The following is a 21674-nucleotide window of genomic DNA, read 5'->3' as shown; positions in this document are numbered from 1 at the left end:
CCCATGTTTGGCCCCAGAGTATCCCCAGCCCAATCTGGGCGCTGTGGTTTACCCCACAGCTCTGGGGTCAGTGTTACGGCCTCTGGATAGTCAGGCTCAAAAGAGTTAACGATGTCATTGAAATTCCTTCTCTTCCTCCTTCCTCCTTCCTTTTCCTTTTCTAGAACTCTGGTTCTGACCCAGGCAGGGCCTGCTCTTGCCAGTCGAGGCAAACACTTCTTTCTTCTCTTTGGCTCACTCGTCTGCTTCTCCTTCCTCTGGAAAGTACCTTTTGTCCTCACAAGGCAATGCATTTATTGACTGACTTTGTTTGCGGTGCTATGTCTGCTCTGAAATAATTTGGGGAAACATATCATTTACCTTTCCAGAGATTTTGTTCTAAAATTTGACTGTTTTATTTCCCAGAGAGATTGGAACAATTATCAGGTCATTAGGATGCTGCCCTAGTGAAAGAGAGCTACATGATCTGATTGCAGAGGTAAGTGGGGCTAAGAAGCTTCATTCAGCAGACTCTGTGTGACTCCAGCGCCTTATAATTAGGAAAATCCTTACCCGAAATTAAAAATGTTCTCAGCTGAGACTGCTTGGTGAAAATCTTAGGACAGATATGTGAATTAGCCAACCAACGGGACATAGGAGAATTAATATAGATTCTTTTTTGTTTTGTTTTGTTTTCAAAGATGTATTTATTCATATAGAACTGGGGTACAGGCCAGAGATGCGGAGGGTGAGAGGATTCACCAGAGACAGAGCGGGGAACAGAACAGGCAGATGGACGAAGTACACTGCTGAGGGGAGCAGCGGGCGGGTCAGGAGAGGTCTGCCGCGCCATGTGGTCACCTCCGGGGCAGGCGGGGATCAAACTCATGTGGAAGCGGTTTTAGCTTCTCAGTGCTGTGCTGTAACCCGCTGCGCCACCAGGGAGGGCCTAATAGAGATTCTTAAAGAAATAACTATGCCCAAATAATGCAGTGGTGTGAGCAGGGAGGGACCCCACTTTAGATAGTGTACTTTTAAAATGTGTTGAAGAAAGAGCAGAATACACAGGAGATTGCAGAAAGAATATTGGCAGATGGAAGGAACTCAATAAATAATGTCCATTCAAAGGAGATACAGGCAGAAATAGAGACAGTAAGGAAGTAAAACTAACTTTCAGAATTCATATACACAAAATGATATCAATTAATGTAACATTCAGCAGACATCCTAAGATTTTTTAGAAGTGATTTTTTTTTTCTTTTAGAGATTTTGGTTTTGCATAGAAGAGCTGAGGTGTAGGCCAGAGGAAAGGGGGGCGGGGGCTGATAGGATTCATCAAAGACAGAGTGGGGAGTAGAACAGGTGGATTCACTGAAGTACACTATGGGGAGGGGAGCAGCCTGGAGACAGGAGGGGTCTGCCGCGCCCTGTGGTCACTCCCTGGCCGGGGATGGAACTCGTGCTGCAGTGGCTGTGGACAGCTTCCTAGTGCTGTGATTTAACCTCTGTGCCACCAGGGAGCCCCAAAAGTGATTATTAGTAATCAGCGAAACAGTAGAGAATATTATACTACTAAGAAAGCAGATGAGTCCCGGGAGAGAGTTACCCGTAAAGCAGTTAGGAGGAGCCTGAGACCGAGAGCACCAGGCCTTGTTTGGCCGCCCAGAAAGGGTCTCACCCAACGGCCAGCGCAGGCCAGCCGGCCAGAGCCTGACCGGAAGAGAGCCCCCAGGACCATCAGCAGAAGACTCCACAGCTGCTCCCGGGTGTGCGGGTTTGCTGGAGGCCAGGGATCAACAGAGAGGAGAGAGGGAAAGGCAAGGGAAGGCGAGTGGACACGTCGCCTAAGCTCTGAGCGGCAGCCTGTCCTCCGCAGTCCCTGCTGGAAAGATGAAAGGGGTAATGGACAGGAAAGAGGACTTGGTGCCGAGGCGTTGCAGAGAGTGAAGGCCGGAGACTGGAAAGACACACAGTTGTCTGCGCGCAGTGCCTCTGCAGCTGAAAGGCTGGACCGCTTCTTCGCTGAGCTTTACACTGTCCTGTGAAGCGGGGGTCCTCCACTGTGCTTCCGCTTCGGAATCTCGTGAAGCCGCTTTCTCTAGCATGTGTGTGTGGGGGACTACCTTGTTTTTCCTGAGCTGGTCCTCTTGAGTCAGTTTGGAAACAGTGTGGAGCCTGCCTTTCAGTACTGATAAGCACAGCTAGGCTGGTGTCAGGGAGAGAGGGTCGGCTCTCTGGAAGAGGCAGGAACTAGGAGAGGAACCGAGAGTGAAATCATGATCAGCAGAGTGAGTGAGATGAAAATAGTGAAGAATGCCTCGAAGGTCTGAAAAGGAGAAGCTTCAGAACTCAGCCCTCCATGGCTTGTGGCCCTTGTGGAACGAATGTTTCCATCTGGAGCCGGAGTCTGCAGACTGCAACCCCAGGCCAAGTCTGGCCTGTCTGCTGTTTTTGCAAATAAAGTTTTATTGGGACGCAGCTTCGTTTATTGACGTACAGGTAGTTGTGGCAGAGACCTTACGGCTTGCTACGCTTGAAATATACACTGTTGGCTCTTTATAGACAAGCTATGCCAGCTCTTGAGCTGTAGGCTTCTGTGGCAAAGTAGAGACCACATCGAGCCACTCCACAGCCACCACCATGATGTGTGATTGGAGTCCTTGCTTCCCCGGCTCGGTCCCTCTTCTGCCCGGGGATGCAGTGATAGCCAAATGCTTGTGAGGGCTGACTTCCATAACCAGGGAGAAGCTGTTATTGGGGGCCTCCTTCCACAGGGGGTTTGCCTCTTGGGCAGGGCTCCACCTCCCAAATGCCCCCTGGTGGGCAGTTCCCTGCAGTAACATTTTATTTTGTCCTCACTCTGTTCTTAGGTCCTCTGATGGGGCCTTTGGAATTACAGACGTTTAGAACAGTTACAGGGTCACTGAGCTATCTAAGCTCTGTCGATGTTTTTCTGTACTTACCCACAATACTGCTTATGCAAATGAAATGATAGCAGCATGCCTAAGCAGCTCTGGACATGACAATTCTTTCTGAAGTTTCCCAGGTAATCCAGGAAACAAAAACAGGTATTTTGAGTATCAAATACACCTAGAAAACCACAGCTCTTTAATAATAAACACGTAGGGGCAAATGTCCTATTGCTCCATACCCCTTCATGGTGTCAGGGAATGAAACTAATTCTGCTCGATTCTGTTAGCATGTCTTATACAAGAAAAACTGCAAACATAGATGTGTAAGTAAATGGACTAGGTGGGTTTGTGAATTGGGAAGACTCGGCGTTGTTAAGATGGCAGTTCTCAGGTTGATGTATAGAATTCAGTGCACTCTTAGCTGAAATCTTAGCAGTATGGGTTTTTTTTTTTTAAGATTTATTTATTTATTTATGAGAGCGGTGAGAGGCTTCACCAGAGACAGAGTGGGGAGCAGAACAGGCAGATCGATGAAGTACACTGCTGAGGGGAGCAGCGGGCGGGTCAGGAGAGGTCTGCCGCGCCATGTGGTCACCTCCGGGCAGGCGGCAGGCGGGAATCGAACTCATGCTGAAGTGGCTTAGATTCTCAGTGCTATGCTGTGACCCGCTGCGCCCAGCAGTATGTTTTTTTAAAGATTTATTTACTTATGCTTGCAGAGCTGCAAGCATGCCAGAGGTGTGGTGGGTGAGAGGCTTCACCAGAGACAGAGTGGGGAGCAGAACAGGCAGATCGACGAAGTACACTGCTGAGGGGAGCAACGGGCGGGTCAGGAGAGGTCTGGCTCGCCATGTGGTCTCCTCCAGGGCAGGCGGCAGGCGGGAATCGAACTCAAATGGAAGTGGCTTCAGATTCTCAGTGCTGTGCTTTAACCCGCTGCGCCACCAGGGAGGGCCGATCTTAGCAATTTTTAAAGGAAATATACTGGCTGAGTGGAAAAATAAACAGAACAACCAACTTATAATAACGGTGAAAAAGAAGGATAAGAGTGGACTTACCTATCTCACTGCAGACACAGTGAGGCCACAGGAGTCAGCACAGTCTGACATTTATGGTGCATCGCGGCACCCAGGAAGTCAGTGGGCAGAGTAGAGAGTCCAGAATTGGACCCACATGTGCTACAGCACCGCTAAGAGCGAGCAGTGTCAGTGCAATCTGTGGATATCTGACTAGAAAGAAAAACTTCAACACTCTCTCATCGCATATACTGACGTTAACTTCGAGTGGACCGAGGATCTGAACTGTGGCACTGGGTGAGCCAAAGATTTCTTAGGACACAACATGCGTGAAACATTAAAAAACATTTTTAAAAAAGTGTTTAACTTCAGCAATATTTTAAAACCTTCCCCCTCAAATAATAGTTTAAAATAAAGGCAAGTAACATTGAAGAAAATACTTGCAAATAATTTACCTGATACTCATCTAGATTTATGAACATCTGTTTCAACTAAAGACAGGATCAATCCAAATTGTAAAATAGTCAAAGATTTGACGAAACATTTCATAGAAGAAAACTGTGCATGGCTGGTCGCAGTGAAAGAGGCCGCCCCCTCTGCCATCGGTGCTCGTGTGCTGGCTCTCTCCCCTCGTCAGCCCCAGCAGCGCCTAAATATCTGCCTTGAGTTATCATTTAAACATCCCTATATCTAGGCGAACTGGGGTGTAGACCAGAGTGTGGGGGCGTGAGCAGCTTTACCTGGGCAGAGATTTTCTAAAATCCACTGCTACGGGGAGCAGCAGGCGAGACAGGGCTGCCGCGCCGTAGCGGGTCAGCTCCTGGCTGGGACCAAACTCCATGAGAGAGGGCCCCGAACATCCCAGTACCTTTGCTTCCAGCTGTCACACCCCCCACTTGAGGGAAGTCACACTATGTCCCGCAGAATGGGGACATAAGAATGGCTTTTATATTTTTAAAGGGCTATAAAAATAGGAAGCAAATTGCTGTGAAGATCTTACAGGCCCGGCAGAGTCTAAAACATTTACGGTCTTGCCCTTTTGAGGGGTTTCCCACCCCTTTTGGTATGTTGCCTGCCCTGTGCTTTCACCCACTTGGTGAGGGCTTCTCTCAGTCAGGATCTCCGGCTTTCATAGCTGCACGCTAACTGCTTGACAATAGCCCTGAGTTTCTCTTATTCTTCTGTGCAGCATCAGTACAATGGAGGCCGCCCTGCTGCTTTGCAGGCATTATTCCCCTGGATCTTTCAAGCGCTTGAATCCTGACAACTGCAGAGCCAACCCCCTTCCCTGGGATTGCCCCAGTGTTTACTGCCGGTAAACGCTGTAGCAGTGGGATACCAGAAACTGATTCCCAAATACCACTCAGAACAGCATCTTTTTTATAATCACCTTGTCTCAGAACCCCATCTTTCTGCTTGTTTCTCAGACCCCTCTTGGCCCTTAGTGATACTTCAGGTACCCCGGTTTACTCATTAGGTGTTAGATCTGCAAGATGTTTATGGCAAAAAATGCCTGTGTGAAAAAAGCAGAGTCAGGGGAAAGTGGGAGAGCCATCAGGATGCCTTGCGGGTCTGACTCCCAGGGAGAAAGGAAAGTTGACTCAGGAAAGCTTTAGACTGCGACTCTTCTAGAAAACAGGGCCAATGGAGCGTTCTCAGTCCCAAATTTACCCATGGAGTGTCCTCCACCTTGCAGGAATGGGACTAATGTGCCTCCCATATCAGTTACTGGTGGGGCGCGGTCTTGAGAAGTGTGGTCTTCAGGTGGCAACATCATTCTGCTGTGGTTGTGCTAAAGTTGTGCCGAGGGGAGCAGCGGGCCAGAGAGAAGAGGTGTGCTGTGCCACGTGGGTCACCTCTGTGGCCAGGGTTGAGCTCTTGTCGCAGCAGCTGCAGAGAGCTTCATAGTGCTGCGACTAAACCCCTGCCCCACCAGGGAGGGCCTGGATGAAATTTCTTCTTAGATCCAAGTCATGGCTCATGCAAAAGTGAGCAGAAACCTTGGCAAAAGATAGGTCAGTGATAGATGCACACAGGCCAGTGTACCCTGAAATTCTGTTCTGGGGTAAAAGAAAGATGACACGATGACAGGGATTGTGCTGAGGCGGCCCACAGCACAGCTCTCTCTGGTCAGAAAGCTCTGATGGGGAGCTGGTGACAGCCTCAGTCAGTGTGTGGCCGTCATCCGGGACCTAGAGATCTGTCTTCCCACTCTGGGTTCCATTTCTTTGTAAGCCGAGTTTTGCTCTTTCTAGTTCACGTATGATTTTGACACATTCTTCAACAATTTCTTGAAAAAGAGTGCTTTGGAAATAAAATTTTTGAGACCTTGTATGTTTGCCAATGACTGTACTAGTCTTTGGCTGAGTAGAGAATTCAGTGTTCAGATTCTTCATTCATAATTTTGCAAGCCTCTTGGTTTCACGCTTCTCGTGACCCCACTGAGGAAGTGTGATTCTAGTCTTATTCCCCACCCTCTGTGTGTGAACCCCCTCCTCCTTTCTGCGCGTCTGGGCAATTTTCTTCTGTGTTTGAATTTTTGAAATGATTATCTTTGTGTGGATTCATCTTCATTAAGTGTGTAGGACATGGTAGACTACTCAAACTGGAAACTTTTGTCTTTCTGGAACTTTTAGTTCCAGAAAATTTTCTTGCAGTTATTTTGTTGATAGTGTCTGACTGTCCCCCTCTTTCGTTATTCTCTCTTTTATAATTCTCATTCTTCACTTAGGTGCCTTCGACCTAGTTTCTTTTCTTTCTTTAAGATTTTATTTATTCATGCAGAACTGGGTGCAGGCCAGAGGTGCAGGGGCCGTGATAGGATTCCCCAGAGACAGAGCGGGGAGCAGAACAGGCCGATGGACAAAGTGCACTGCTGAGGGAGCAGTGGGCGGGTCGGGAGAGGTCTGAGGTCTGCTGCGCCATGTGGATCACCTCCGGGTTGAGGATCGAACTCGTGCTGAAGTGGCAGCAGCTGGCTTGCAGTGCTGCGCTTTAACCCGCTGCACCACCAGGGAGGGTCCAACCTAGTTTCTTAGTTTTCACTATTCTAGTTCTCATCTCTTTGTTCTACTCTCTGGAATATCTTGAATTTCTTTCCCAATATAATTGAGATTTTCATTTCTGTTACATTTTAAAATTTCAGTAGTGTTTTGTTTTGCCATGGTCAGTGATTTAATGTTAAATTAATAGTGGGCGAAGTCTTATGGTGTCAAACTATGGAGATAGTCTCTAGTAACTATTTAAGACAAAGTAGTGATTCTACTGAGTCACTGCCTGCAATTTTTATGTTGGGTAGATAATACCATCCCATAGCATACCTTACACAAATGCCCAAAGTGCAAAAACCACATTTCCACAAGACTTTTAACTGGTTACATAGCCTCAGATTTTTTTTCTTTCAAACTTCAGAAAGGACAGTTGAGTTAGCAGAACAAGATTTACATATCAAATCCATGTGTAGTGGGAATTTCCGTCCACTTGAAGCACAACAACATCACTCTGGTTCCAGACATCCTGGAGATGTCACATCACCAATTATACCCAGTTTTCCGAGGTTGAGAAAAGGTAGGGGAATCACCAGTCCAGAGTAGCTAGGGACGTGAATGTTTTTATGTTACTTTTCCTGCAAGCCGCATGGAGCAAGGTGGAAGGGGGAGCGGAGCTGCTCTGATCGGTGTTCGCGGTAGGTGATGGGTTTAAAGGATCGTGGACCTGGAGGGGCTTTGGAGATTTTCTGCTCGGGGCTACCACCCACTACTTCTAAATGGCAATAGGCAAATTTAGGGACGGAGAGTCGAGGGGAAGATATTGTACAAAGAATGCCCTGGACGCGCTCCGTATGTATAAGTGGGCAGAGAGCAGCGAGTGTGCGGGCGCGGTGTTCAGTGGCAGGCGCACAGGGTCCGGGCCGTCTGCACGTGGGCTTGTCCGCGCTTAAATATTTAATATTTCTAGACGAGTGTGCTTAATTTTATTTATTTTTTCTTTTCACACTTCTTAATTTTATATAGAACACAACCAGGGCAGCAAATAATACAGGTCGGCATTTCATTTTTTAAATCATAATGTTTATATAACAGAGAAATTTTAAATAGAAAAAAATCCTTTCCAGTAACCATCACCATAATATAACCACTGTTACTATGTCAGTATCCTCCTTCCGTATTATTTTCCTGTACGGTTCTTCATATGACTGCGATCTTATATCACACTTCTTTATGTGTTTTTACCTAATTATATCATAACTCTTTCCATGTTATTTCAAAGTTCATTATTAAAAGAAATACATACCCCAGAGAATCACAGATCCTTGTTTTTTTGCCCAGTGTCTTTTGGGATGTTCAGAGCAAATAATTTTTCCAATGTAGGCAGCTTTATTCAAGATAAATTTCTGATAAGTGTCAATACATTTTTATTATATTAGTCTGTCCAAGGCAAAGAAATATTTTCTACATTGTGTTTATATTTTGGTTTTGAAATGTGATTCATGTCAAAATGTGTATATATAGTATTTAGAGTCTAACTTGCAGTGTCTCACGGTTTTATATGCTATAAAACAAATAGTTTTACAGATTCACATGTGTATCTTATTTGGTAATCTGGAAGTAGATGAAATATAGGAGCTTTATAAACCAGCCAAACTGATATTATCTTGCATTTGCACAACATGAAATAGTTTAATTTATTGACCGATTGTTATCTCATCGGGAAGAAATGAATTTTCCCCATGTGTTTCAGTGTCCTAATCACTGAGTTCAGCGTTAAAACAAATAATGCCGTGATGAGAAAGATCTAACCATGGGAATGGGAGTCAGGAGCTCTGGGCTGGGATCCCATCAAAGCACTTGACTGACTCCGAGGACCAGCACAGTCACTTCCCGGTGCCGGAATTTCCACACATGCAAAATAGGCTAAGACCTAACTTGTATCAAAGTAGCGTGAGAAATATTTACTTCATGCTTTGAGACTTAGATAAATGTTGATACTGAGGCCCACAGTATTCGGTATTTATTGAGACTTCTCCTTTTGCGGGAAGAGGAGATAGGGGAGGAGGCCCGCAGGCCCGGTGTTCCCGAGGAAGGGGCCTCCTTGTGACAGAGCAGGTGGCTTCGCTCTTTGGCGGAGGCGAAACCCGCCGGAACAGGGCTTTGATTGTTGGACTTCTATTATTAAGTCCAGCTGAACTTCGGTCATTAAGGTAATCATTTGTTACTGAGATGTATTCACTCTAAAAAGCTCTTGAGGTCTCCGCTGGCGGAGCTTCCTGCAGAGGAGGCCTGTTGTAATACTTGCAGGTTGATTACCTGCTTTTCAGTATATTATCCCTCTTCCTAGGTGACACAAAGTAGATATAACTTACTCTGCCTCATTCGTGCTTGTGATAACAAGGTATATTTGGTTGGTTTTCGTCTCCTGAGGGGAGATGGGTTTGGTGGCCGTTACTGAGGCCTGTAGGGAAGCGCCGGAGGTGCGCACATCACTGCTTCCCACTTGCCCTGACCCTACGCCCAGGAGGCGCACAGGGAACGGTGTTAGGTGGAAGAGTAACCTGACTTGTTCTTGCCCGGCCCCAGGCAGCGTTTTACAGATAGTAGCAGGGCCAGAGCTTCGTATAAACATGGCGGGTCACAGAGGATGGGCCTGAAATTGCAGCCCAGACACTGACCTGTTGGGAGCTGTTTGGCCTGTTACGGAGCCAGAGGTGTGACCACTACTGATCCAGGTAACAGTCGCCACTACAGACGTGCTGGTTCACAAAGGACTTTCCTGTCACATCTCATGTAGCCGTTCACCACAGCCCTGTAAGGTGGATATTACAAATGAGGACACTGACCTAGAGGATAAAGTTTATTTTTTTCATTCAGTGTTTTTTGTTGTGGTGGGGAAAACTGAGTCTTCATCAAAATATTTAATTTTTTTCCCCTCCACCAGACTACCTGTGCCCAGACCCAACCTTCCTCCCTCCCCATCCCAAATCAAAGTATTTTTAACTGCCCTTGGTATTACATAGCAAAGATATTGCAGTATTTTTTTGTGAGAAAAGCAACATCTATTTTTAAAAATCCTTAAACAAATAATAAATGTCAGGTGGATTTTCTCAGTATGCCTTTGTTGCCCGTAAAGAAATGGCAATACATTCCTAGTCCTTTAGAACATGTCTGCTAAAATATAGGGAATCTTCCTTGAGCTCATTTAATTATAAGTTGATTAAATGAGAAAATAAATCTGTACTCTACCATGTTCTCTATCCACTCTGCAAAATCAGTTCTGAATTTTGCATATCTGCCTTGCTAATCTCCGATTGATAAGTGTAGGAACTTCTGCTTCAGGATGGTGATCCAGGGTCCTTGGATTAGAATGTGCCACACATAATTGCTAGAGGTGCTGTGCCAGTGGCACAGACAGTGGCTCACACAACCCACGCTGGTTACCTTACAGTTCTCGTAGGCGACCCATCCTGTCCCCATGTGTTCTCCCAGTCTGCATTTAAATTTCCCATTTTTAAAAAAGATTTATTTATGCATATAGAACTGGGGTACAAGCCAGACGCTTAGGGGTGGTGAGAGGCTTCACCAGAGACAGAGTAGGGAGCAGAACAGGCAGATCAATGAGGTACACTGCTGAGGGGAGTAGCGGGTGGGTCAGGAGAGGTCTGCCGCTCCATGTGGGTCAGCTCCGGGGCCGGGGATGGAACTGGTACTGAAGAGGCTGCGACCAGCTTGCAGTGCTGTGTCCTTACCTGTTGCGCCACCAGGGAGGGCCCTAAATTTCCCATTTTCTGAGGACACTACTGGGTCACGACCTCACTTAAATTTATTAACTCTAAATATTCCACCCAGCCAAAGGAGTCATCTGAGTACCAGGGGTTAGGATGTCAATACCTGGACTTAGAGGAGACATAACCTGTAACATTCCTTCCGTGTGTCTGTCTCTATACCTCTCTCTCTAGCCCTCTGTGTGCTGTTCTACTATGTGTATATGTAGGTGTATACACACACACACACACACACACACACACATACACAGCACTGGGTTTTACAAGTCAAGTTTTACTCAGTGAAGATAAAGAACAAAACCAACGTCTGATGAGAGAATTTGGGAGTATGGTTCAATATTTAATATATTTCCATTAAGTCTTAAAGACATTTTAATCCATGGATTTAAATAATCATTGAGCCATTATTGTATAACATTTCTAGAAAGTAGTGTTTTTGTCCTGTCTGACAACTGACCTCATGGAATTAATTAGCCTGTCCTTCCCCAGAAGAGATGCAACCCTCTCTTCGTCTCTTCTCGCTCCACACTGGTCCAGATTCCCCAAAGTGGTCATCTACTTAACTCTTAATCTTTTCGGATGGAGGAATATGCCATAATTTAAAAATGCCTTTCAGGAAAACTAAGGGAATGCAAGTGTAACGTGGAGCCTAGTGACCAGTAACGCATCCGCCTTGGTTCGCAGCATAGCAATGTAAAGATTAACAGTAGGGCACCCGGCTAGCGCATCAAGGGAGACCCTCTCTTTGCGACTTCTCTAAATAGGAAACAAACAGGCAAGGGAAGAACACATGGGATACGGTGGTGGGTCACGGGTGTCACAGCAGTGGTGCTAGAAAACATTTCATGAAAAAAATCTAAAATAAAGTATTTAAGTACAAAAATACTTGTCGCATGGGTTCTGGCAATACAGCCCGCGAATGCACGCCTACAGTTCCACTGCACTTCTCTCTCTGCCACGGCAGAGATCTTTTTGTCAAGCCGAGCAGGCTTGACGTGGCCTCTAGAGGACAGTGTTGGGTCACAGAAAGAGTCCAAGCTTGCCCAAGGTGAAGATGGACTTCTTCATTTCCCTTCTCACTTTTAACCATAAGGCCAGTGTTTATAATTTTTTTTTTTAATGCCAAAGAAAATGTATGACTCTCAGCCATCCTGGGCAGTGGAGATTGGCTTTAACTCACTGTCGTGTGCTTTGCTCTACGCACATCCATCACCGGAGAGACAGGCAGCTTTCCCTGGTGTTGGGAGCCCAAGGGCTCAGGGGTCGTGTGGAGCCCGAGGGCGTTGCAGAACACAGGTTACGTGCTGCTTGGGAGGCCTCACACTGCCGTCTGAGAGTGCCGCAGCGTCAGCTCTCTGGGGAAAGCTGCAGACATTTGGTATGTTGATGAGGTGCTCAAAGGCACGAGGGCTTTGATCTTTCGGAGACACCTCCAGGGTGGTTGTGAGTGAGGGGAAGGGAAGAAAACCATCACTCCAGTTTCTAGAGCAAATTTCTAGAGTGATCAGGTAGTTTTAATTTTAAATTTTACCCGTCTGCAGGTAGTCTCCGGAGGTTGACATTTTATTTTTAAGAGACTCCTGGGGTTGGGAGTGGCAGAGGGCTACTTGAGCACACCTGCCGCCCAGGGAGCATTCATTTGCAAAATGCTTGCCCTTGGGCCGAGGCAGCTCAAGACAATTGCTCACACACTGACAACCTCTGACAGCCTAAAACCTACCCCGCTGTCATTAGCAGGGTGACATTTTCTGCTGATTGTGGCGCTCCAAGGCTTGCGCCCTTGCAGGTGAAAATCTAGTATAAATTAAAAAAATAATTGTCATTTGTATGTTCCACCAGCAGAACCCTCAGGTTTCTTGTTTTTTTTTTTTTGCTCAAGGAATACAGCTATTAAAAGTTCCTCTGTTGAATTGGATTCTATGAGCCTTTTAATAGGATTTTTGAAAGGGAGGGGAAATTTACAGCTCCTCGCAAATAGGCTGACAGGAAGTCAAGATCAATAGTGTTTTGCTCAGCCACACCATCACAGTCTGCCTCACCCTCACCTAATAGTGCTAGGTACCAACAGTTCTCTCTCAAGGCAAGAGAGACGATTCTTAGTTAATGGTGGCGTAACAGAGTTCCATTTACCATTACAGACAGTATTTAGTAATGATTTGATATTTGCTTTTTAAAAATATTTCTATTTATTTTGTGGAAGAACTGGGATACAGGCCAGGGGTGGTGGGGCGGGGGTGAGAGGATTCACCAGAGGCAGAGTGTGGAGCAGATACACCAATGAGGGGAGCAGCGGGGGAGACCGAGAGGTCTGTAGGTCTGTAGCACACTGTGGGTCACTCCCTGGCCTTGGGGGTGCATAAGCTGAGACTTAGCCCCCAGGCTACCTGGGAGACCCTGATCTCTGCTTTTGTCTTTGAGATAATGACTGGTGCCCTCACCTGGCTCTTTCTTCAGAGTTTCTGGGGCAAAGACGTGAATCCCGGGCTTGTCCTTGAGGCTGTTTTCCCCCTGCTTACTCATGGTAAATTCAGCACCAAATCCTGTTTATTTTATTTCTCAGATATATCGTGAAACTATCTACTTCTCTCTCCATGGCCACCAGTCCAGTCCAAACTCTTCCATTTTCTTTGACTAGAGCAGAAGCCACCTCCCACACATGACCAGTGTGATCTTTCAAGCAGCACATCTGTGAGCCCTTCAGTGACTTCCCACTGGCTTCAGGATAGCATCAGTGAGCAGACCTGCCTGGTCTCCAGCTCTCTGCAGCTGCATCTCGAACTTTCTCCTTGTTCCCATGCTCCAGCGTGGTGGCCTTCAGGATCTTGACACATGTCATTTCCTCCGCACGGGAGTCTCTCTCCTGCTGTCTTTGTCTAATTACCTGCTTCCCATCTTTTATAAATCATTTTAAATACAACTTCTCATAAATGTCTTCCTGATCTCTGGGTCTAGAAAAGTCTCCTCTTCTCTGTGCTGTTCTATCTCCATGGCTCTTCATCATCTCTGTTTCTCATCAGTGAGCAGGAATTATGCCTGAGTGTCCCCATCACCAAGTCCCACACTGGGCGCAGTGCTTGGAAAAAGTAGTTGTTAAGATACGTTTGTTGGGGCCCTCCCTGGTGGTGCAGCGGGTTAAAGCACAGCACTGAGAATCTAAAGCCACTTCCTCATGAGTTCGATTCCCGCCTGCCCCGGAGGTGACCACATGGCGTGGCAGACCTCTCCTGACCCGCCCGCTGCTCCCCTCAGCAGTGTACTTTGTTGATCTGCCTGTTCTGCACCCTGCTCTGTCTCTGGTGAAGCCTCTCACTGCCCCTGAGCCTCTGGCCTGTACCCCAGTTCTGTATGCACAAATAAATAAATCTTTAAAAAAAAAAAAGAGTGAATAAGTGTTTATATTTTTTTATTGAATGTGTAGGTGGAAGAAGAAGAGCCCACTGGATACATTCGATATGAAAAGTTTCTTCCAGTAATGACCCAAGTACTACTGGAAAAAAGGTAAGAGAATATATGCAATTGCTAAAGCAAAATGATGACTGGAATTAAAAGACTTTCAAAATATTTGGCTTTTTCACTTTGTTTATTACACTCAATATCTATCACAAATTCTTTCTACCATTTCACTTCTAAACTGTTGGTGTATGCTTAGAAATGTCAACCACTTTAGTATTAATCTAATAAGCAAAGAATAATCAAGGGCAAACAGCTACAGAATCATAAATAAGCACTATTCTTATTATCTTGCGTTTTGAACTATCAGTGATGAATAAGTGTGAACCCTGATATCTTCTTTAGAAGATGAGTAACCTTATTTTGTTGTGGTTAGTTTATTGTAGAGATTTTGGTCCCTGTAAAGATTCCCATGATGTAGGAAAAAGCTACTAGACGACACCAAGCATGCAAGTGGTTAGGACCTAGAGCATTTCCGGTAGGTGAAGAGAACTTTCAGCTTTCATGTCTGGAAGTCTGTAAAGACTGCAGTGAGGGCAGCAGCATTAGCGCAGGAAGCAGACTTGGTTTCATCTTACGGTTTGTTTCTTCCGTAGTGACTCAGCTACTCATGTCTTTCATTGTGTCATTAGGTACAGACCTGTTCCAGAAGATGTCCTTCTTCGAGCTTTTGAGGTACGCTCCAAATCTTACAGATGCTTGTAGCCGTGTGAAATGCTCATCATATAGAATTTTTTCATCAAGCCCAAACTATGTCTATTCTTTTCCCCAAGGTATTAGATCCAAATAAACTTGGATTTATTCCTAAGGAAGAACTGATCAAGTTCATGACTGAAGAAGGTAAAGTGATTTATTACTTAAAATCGTGATTTGTAGAAGTGATCAGCCTTTCTTAACAGTTATGTGAAATCAATCATTCAGGTTAAATACAATTATACACTATCCCTATTGTTTTGGTTTTGAGATGGTTTCCATTGTATAGGTGACAAAAGACAAAGGTAGGTTACGGGAAATAGATTACTACCTTACAGGATGTTGTAAAGCATAATTATTATGCTTCTATAAATTGATGCCATTTCATTCACGTAGTGTTTTCAGAATGAAAAGTATGCACCCTGGAAAATTATTGATTGTGATAAACTAACTCATGATAAATCTATGCCTGCTACTAGCTTGAAGATTTGAATTGGAGTATAGAGAAATTCCTTTTGCAGAGCTTTTCAGTTGAAGTTCTATTCCTTATAGGTTCAGTTGAATTTGAATCAAACAAGTTTTTAATATTTTTATGCCAGTGAAGCCATATATATATATATATATATTTGCCTTGAACTTGAATTACACATACACATATACACATTTATCCATGATGACCCGTGAGTCCCTTGAGAAAGAATCTAATGTGTAAGTTATTTTGAGTAGGGAAAACTCAGAGGCATCTATATGCACAACTGGTTTGACCATTTTGACTTGAACAGCCACTAGGTGAGGATATGGGGCATGAAAGTAAGAGTGCCCCTACAACCCAGCCACCACCCACGAGCCTTATAGCATCGCCTCATCGCTTATGTTATTATAGGATTAACTCTGACGGCCATGTCATGACTTTCAAAACAACAGCTACCTAAATCTAAGGATTCATGTGAAGGAGGTAAATCCTAGATCTTACCAGGCAATGTGAATTTAGTAGAGTTGCTACAACAGTTGAGTATCATCAGTCTGGGGTACTCTGTGTGCATGACAGGTACTGACTGCAGTGAGAAGTGTGATACCAAAATCTGCTTGCTTTCTCAAGTGATATTATGATCCTATTTGGGCAATAAAACTAGCTTATAAAGCATTCCAAAACATTAGACAATTGGATAAGAAAGAACTTCAGAAGATCAAGGTGGACTTGACCGGCCTGAAAGGCTTGGTCTGGGAAGACTTAAAAAGAAAATAGGTTTTTGAGATGGTGGAATTTATATGGGTGAGTTATTGAGAGCTGGGGGTGCATTGCAGCACCCCCCCCACACACACTCATAGTAAGTCTCATTTGTTGGAGTGATGAATGAATGAGTAGGTGAATGACGAACAGGTGCAGAGGCAAACAAACAGTATGAACAAAAGTGGGAGGGAGGACAGGCCATGACACTGTGGAAGCCCTGAGAAGAGTGTTTCCAGAAGGCCTTCTAGCAAGCAGCAAGGAATAAATGCAGATAGAGTTGCTGGGACTAGGCTGTGGAGCCGGGGCTTACCCATTGAGAATTCTTCTGGAAGCAGTGGAGACGCAGGGAGGGTTTTGAGCAGATCTGTCCTGTGATGCAGGAGAGACTGTGGGAAGGTAAATTTGGTGCTAGCAGGTGGATTAGAAAAGGTTAGATCAGGGAGACCGTTGGAAGGCCAACTCAGCATTTTGAACACGCTCTGATAAGAGCCTGAACTAGCAGTGGCGACAGGAATGGGAGGAAGAGACTCGAGGACAGCCTGCAGCAGGAGCCGCTGGGCCTGGTGTGTGACGGAGAGCAGGGGACAGAGACCAGAGCCAAGTTCAACGTGACAACCAGACTTTCTCCGGGATGGGTATCTGGGTTTGCCGCTGGCTGGTCAGGAACAGATCGCAGGGACACAGAGACAGCGCCACTTTGCGCAGTAGCCGCCAAGTATTAATCAGTGTGAGAATATTCTAGAACCATCACTGCGCAGGTGGTCATACGATGAATGTACTAAACTACATTAAATTAAGTTCTGACTGGATAGAAGTCACACGTGTCCAGGCATTTGTAAAGACTCAGACTGTATTTAGCATCATGGGAGAGCTCAACAAAATTTCTTTTAAATAAACACAGATTGCTGCCTATGTGCCAGGCACTGTTCTAAGTCTGTTCAAATAATAAGGCATTAATCTGCACAACTTACACCTGTGGTGCAGGTGGCATTATTATCCTCTCGATTTTATAGCCAGGAACACTGAGCCCAGAAAGGTTAAGTTAAGCCCAAGATCTTCAGACTAGTGAGAGAGGTGGACGGCCAGGCTCCCGAGAGCTGTTTCTGAGCACCCCCCTGCGGCACTCCCATCTCTCCTTGCGTCAGGTTGCCGTGCGCCCACCTTCGGTCGTTGGTTGTGACAGGCCTGGCTCTAGGCAGCAGTGTGGGCTGCATTCGCAGCCCCGGAGCCAGACTGTTCCCTGAGTGGGGGGTCAGGGTCAGCTGCCTCTTTTCTTTGCTGCTGGTGTCTCAGCTGTCTTGGAGACAGCGGGTCTTTGGTGACTGGGAGGATCAGTCAGCATGCTTGAAGCTCTTAAATCAGTATCTGGTTCAATAAATGTTATTTGTATTCTTTTAAGAACTTATCTGGTGCTCATGTGAATTCATTTGACAGTGGATTTAATGGCTAACAACCACTCGAGAAAGATGCCAAATTCTCCTTTGCTTAGACTCCAGCCATAATTTTAAACGAACTTGCACATGTCCCCTTGTTTGATAACACTGATGTCATTGTCATGAAACCCCTGCTTGAATAATTTCCGCATTGTTAACTGAACTCCACTGAACCATTAACTGAGTCTTCTTAAATTGCTTGGTGGCAAGTGACTGGAGCTCAGAGGGGTGAGCCCTCAGGCCTTGCCATTATATCTGCTGGACTGAGATGGAGGTTTCCATATTGTTTGTATCGGAACAAAGTTCTGTCTTAGTCTAGAGCCTTTCCAGCTTTCTTCCTGTTTGCTTCTCATCTTGATGAGACCAACGTGGCCCTCAGCTGAAGCCAAGCAAAGCCTACATAGATTTTCTCTCTAACTTTTGGTTTCATTTGACATCAACAGTGGGCTAAATGATAACACAGATGTCTGCTTTTTGAATGGTTGACGAATGGTATCTGCCATTTGGTGCAGCTGGCATCACTAAGTTGACCAGACCCGACTGGGAATGTTCAGATATGCGGGATAGTCTGTTATCTGCTCCTTAGCAGCTCAACATCATGACCACTTACCCCCCTCTATGAATATCCTTCTTCATAAACCTAGTGACTAGACTCCTGTAAGACTGGGACTTCAGGGCCTCCCTGGTGGCGCTGGGGTTAAGTCTCAGTGCTGTCAGGCTGTCGCCAGCCACTGATGCATGAGTTCCATCCCAGCCAGGGAGTGACCCACGTGGCACAGCTGACCTCTCTTGTTCCATCCGCTGCTCCCCTCAGCAGTGTATTTCAGTGGATCTGCTAGTTCTGCTCCCCGCTCTGTCTCTGTTGAGTCCACTTACCTCTCTACACCTCTGGCCTATGCCCAGCTCTTGTAAGCAGAAATAAGTAAAAATAAATCTTAAAAAAAAAAAAGAGAAAGGAAAAGACTGGGCCTTACAGTTGCTGTGGTGTCAGTTTTAATGGCTTTATTACATTTAATTTAAATAATTCAATTTAATTTTCTGTTAGAATTTTATTAAATTGTTTAAGTAAATCACCTTATTCGTGGTGTATTTGTGTCCTTGTGCTGTTGTGGTCAAACTCATTAGTTCCTAGGTTGCTTGAGCTATGACAATTGCAAAGTGAAGTAAAACCAGACTCTGACAGGACACTGTGCCTTGCTCTTTGAACCTCCGGGCTGTCATGATGTTCTGGCTCTACAGCCTGAGGGAGAGTAACCAGTGACATGGGGGCCTGGGGGCTCCATGGCAATTAATCTGGCTGCTAGAAAGAAAGAGAAAAGACCAGAAGATCATAAATGATGAATTTCCCATCTTGTCTCTCCCAGGTGAGCCCTTTTCTCAAGAGGAAATGGAAGAAATGTTGTCTGCTGCAATTGGTCCAGAACACACTTCAATTCATTACAAAGAATATATAGCAATGATGGTAATAGATGAAAATTAAATGCTCTCCAGACTTAATTCCTAATTGGAAGAATAATTTAAAAACCACTTGCCAGTGCTAACTTCACGTTTTCATAACTCCTACATGTGACAATGCCTCATGATCATTATTTCAAAATACTTTGTTTTGAAAAGATGATCAAACCAATTTAAAACATCTATTTTTAATGATGAGGTATAAATAGTCAACTAAAGGCCCTCTAGCCTCCTGGAATGACAAGTAACTATTTTCAAACTCTTCTTAAAACATTTTAACATTAACTGTGCATTGTTGCTCATTTTCTGTAATAAAATCAGGTTGCCTTAGACTAACTGAGCTGACAAAATTAAGAATAACTGAACTGGTTGAAGGCTCACAGACAAAGACTTGGGAGGGCAGCAGGTCACCCATTGAAAATGATCATAGGATGATGAAAAATTATTTTTTAAACAACCACAAACACTTCAGCAATTTGAATTTGGAAGCGAATATTAATAATTGATTCCTTGTGAGTGTCAGCTACAAATCTCATTTGATATTATAATGAATTGTGTAAAAATTTAAATTTGCTGATCCAGCATGTCACCACTTATAGAATAGCTAAAGGAGTTGAGATAATTGAATCCAGAAAAGAGAAAGACTAAATGGAAATTGATTGATAATGCGAGAAGGTGGCGATTCTCTGCTGGTCTCGAGAATTAGAATTCTTACCTACTCAGATGATCTGTCTTGGGAATATGTCCTGAATATTAAGTAAGAATATTAAGAAATTTTATGTCGTGAAGAAGATACAGTTAGTGGGAAAGCAGCACACAGCTATCTGGGTCCCGGGAACCACAGTGCCATTGGCTCACAAGCAAAGGGAAGAGAAGACAAAGGAGATGGAATAACTTCCGTGACCTATATGCTCTCGCAATCCACCTCTACTGACAGCATTTTACCACACTGTGTGTCTGTGCTCACAAACATTTCACGTTGCTTTGGCTTTTTACCTGTGCATGCAGTCCTGCGGTCCAGAGAGGGAACCCAAGGGACTGTTTGTCACTGTTCATTCAGTGATGAGACGTTTACTGAGCATCATTAGATAATGTGTAGAAAACTGGAGTTGCAAGGTGAATAATTCCCCACCTAATCAAGGTCACAGCTTAGTGCAAGTCATTCAGCAATCGAATTACAGAGAGGGGCACATTCAGAGTACATGAAGGGCTTACGAGGGGCTGCTGACTCAGTCTGTTGGGAGAGCTTTCTGGGACATGGCACATTCCAGTGAGTCGAGTACCTTTTCAACCCAGAAAAGTGAATGATAGAGCATTTATTCAAAGAAATCCAAGAAGCAAGTGAAGGCCAGGTAGGTAAAATGATGAATTTGACAGTGAACATCTTGGGATTGAGGCATGCGTGGAATACCCAAGAGGAGACACCCGTCATCTGGTCAGTCGGAGGGAGATCCGACTGGAGAATGGATTTTCAGATTCTTGGCATGTGACTAGTAGTTGATGCGTTGGCAAGTAAGGAGAAGAGGGTCGGCAAAACCATGAGCTTAAGAGAGCACTGAAGGGCGGCAGAGGAAGCGGAAGTCACAGGAGTCTGGAAATGAGTAGCCTGAGGGGGTGGCAGGAGAGAAGCATTTTGTAGCCAAGACAGGAGAGAATCACAAGAAGGCAGCAATGGGCCCTGCCAAATGCTGTTGAGAATCAAGGCGCATTTAACACAGAGGATGGCCAACAGTCAGCAACAAATTGTTCATGATGACCTTTGACAGAGTTTGGCAAATGTCAGAATAGAGTTCAGTGGAGTGAGGAATGGGTGGATGCAAGCAACAGCATGAAGGTAAGTGAAGGGGAGACACACATGACTGAAGAGAAAAGGGTTGAGGGAGTATATAGTTGTAGTGGGGTCTGTGGTGCCACAGTATTAAGACTAGAAATAGGTAAGAGACTAACGAGTGAGAGAAAGGGGACAGGGCAGCTTCTGAACGGGCAAGCAGCTTGTGTGATGGGAGCCGGAGTGGTTTCTGTGTCATAGTATAAAAGAGATTTTATAAAAGAGAAAAAAAATCTTTTCTTATTCTGTGTTATTGCTATAACTAGTAATTATAATCATAGGGTCACATTTACTGAGGCCCTGTGTAGCGGGTTCTAAGTACTTCATATATCTTAGCTCATAATTCTAATAATCAGCCAGTGATACACTCCCTATTGTATTAGGTCCCTTTTAGAGAGCAACAGTTACTCTGTGAGAGGCTGTATTCGTCAGTTATGGCAACAAGCACCCCTGAATCTCAGTGACTTACTGCACTTGAAAGTCATTTTTTTGTGTTTTATGCGTGGGGGTATCTGGTCCTCCTCAAATGTCTCCTTCCTTCTGCTCGTGTCCTTTGTAAGTAGGGCGAGCGAGGTGGTGTGAGCTAGGCTACTCTCCACTTGCTGCCCCCACATGCTGATTAATAGTTCTTCCTTTCTGAGGGTCCCAGTGTAGGTGACTGACACTTGGTCACCCCGTTTTCCAAATAGGGAGAGGAAGAGATGGTGGAGTCGTCACTTACGGGCGGGCCCGTGGAGCTGACTGGGAAAGTGGTAGAGCCAGAGGGCACTGCTTGCCCCTGCGCCCTCGGTTACGCCCGGGCAGCACCCACGCAGACCGAGCCTCGGGGTTGGCACCTCCCGGCAGGCCAGGCAGGGTGTGTGAGGTGGGGGTGTGGGGGCCCTCAGCGTTAGCAGACA

General features: G+C 45.3%; 1 protein-coding gene across 1 annotated transcript in view; it reads left to right on the top strand.

Annotated features, from left to right (window-relative positions):
- Positions 1-19289, top strand: part of EFCAB2 (EF-hand calcium binding domain 2) — a 56612-nt gene extending 37323 nt beyond the window's left edge. Inside the window, exons 3-7 of the mRNA XM_012730792.1 lie at positions 406-478; positions 14104-14183; positions 14768-14810; positions 14909-14975; positions 18857-19289. Coding sequence (XP_012586246.1) covers positions 406-478; positions 14104-14183; positions 14768-14810; positions 14909-14975; positions 18857-18972 — 379 coding nt within the window. The 3' untranslated portion in view covers positions 18973-19289. The remainder of the gene's footprint in view (positions 1-405; positions 479-14103; positions 14184-14767; positions 14811-14908; positions 14976-18856) is intronic.
- Positions 19290-21674: the final 2385 nt, after the last annotated feature.

Source organism: Condylura cristata, unplaced genomic scaffold, assembly GCF_000260355.1.
Source record: "Condylura cristata isolate star-nosed mole 26May11 unplaced genomic scaffold, ConCri1.0 scaffold00029, whole genome shotgun sequence".
Taxonomy (NCBI): domain Eukaryota; kingdom Metazoa; phylum Chordata; class Mammalia; order Eulipotyphla; family Talpidae; genus Condylura; species Condylura cristata.
Note: the sequence above shows the minus strand (reverse complement) of the source record. Positions and strands in the feature narration are given on the sequence as shown.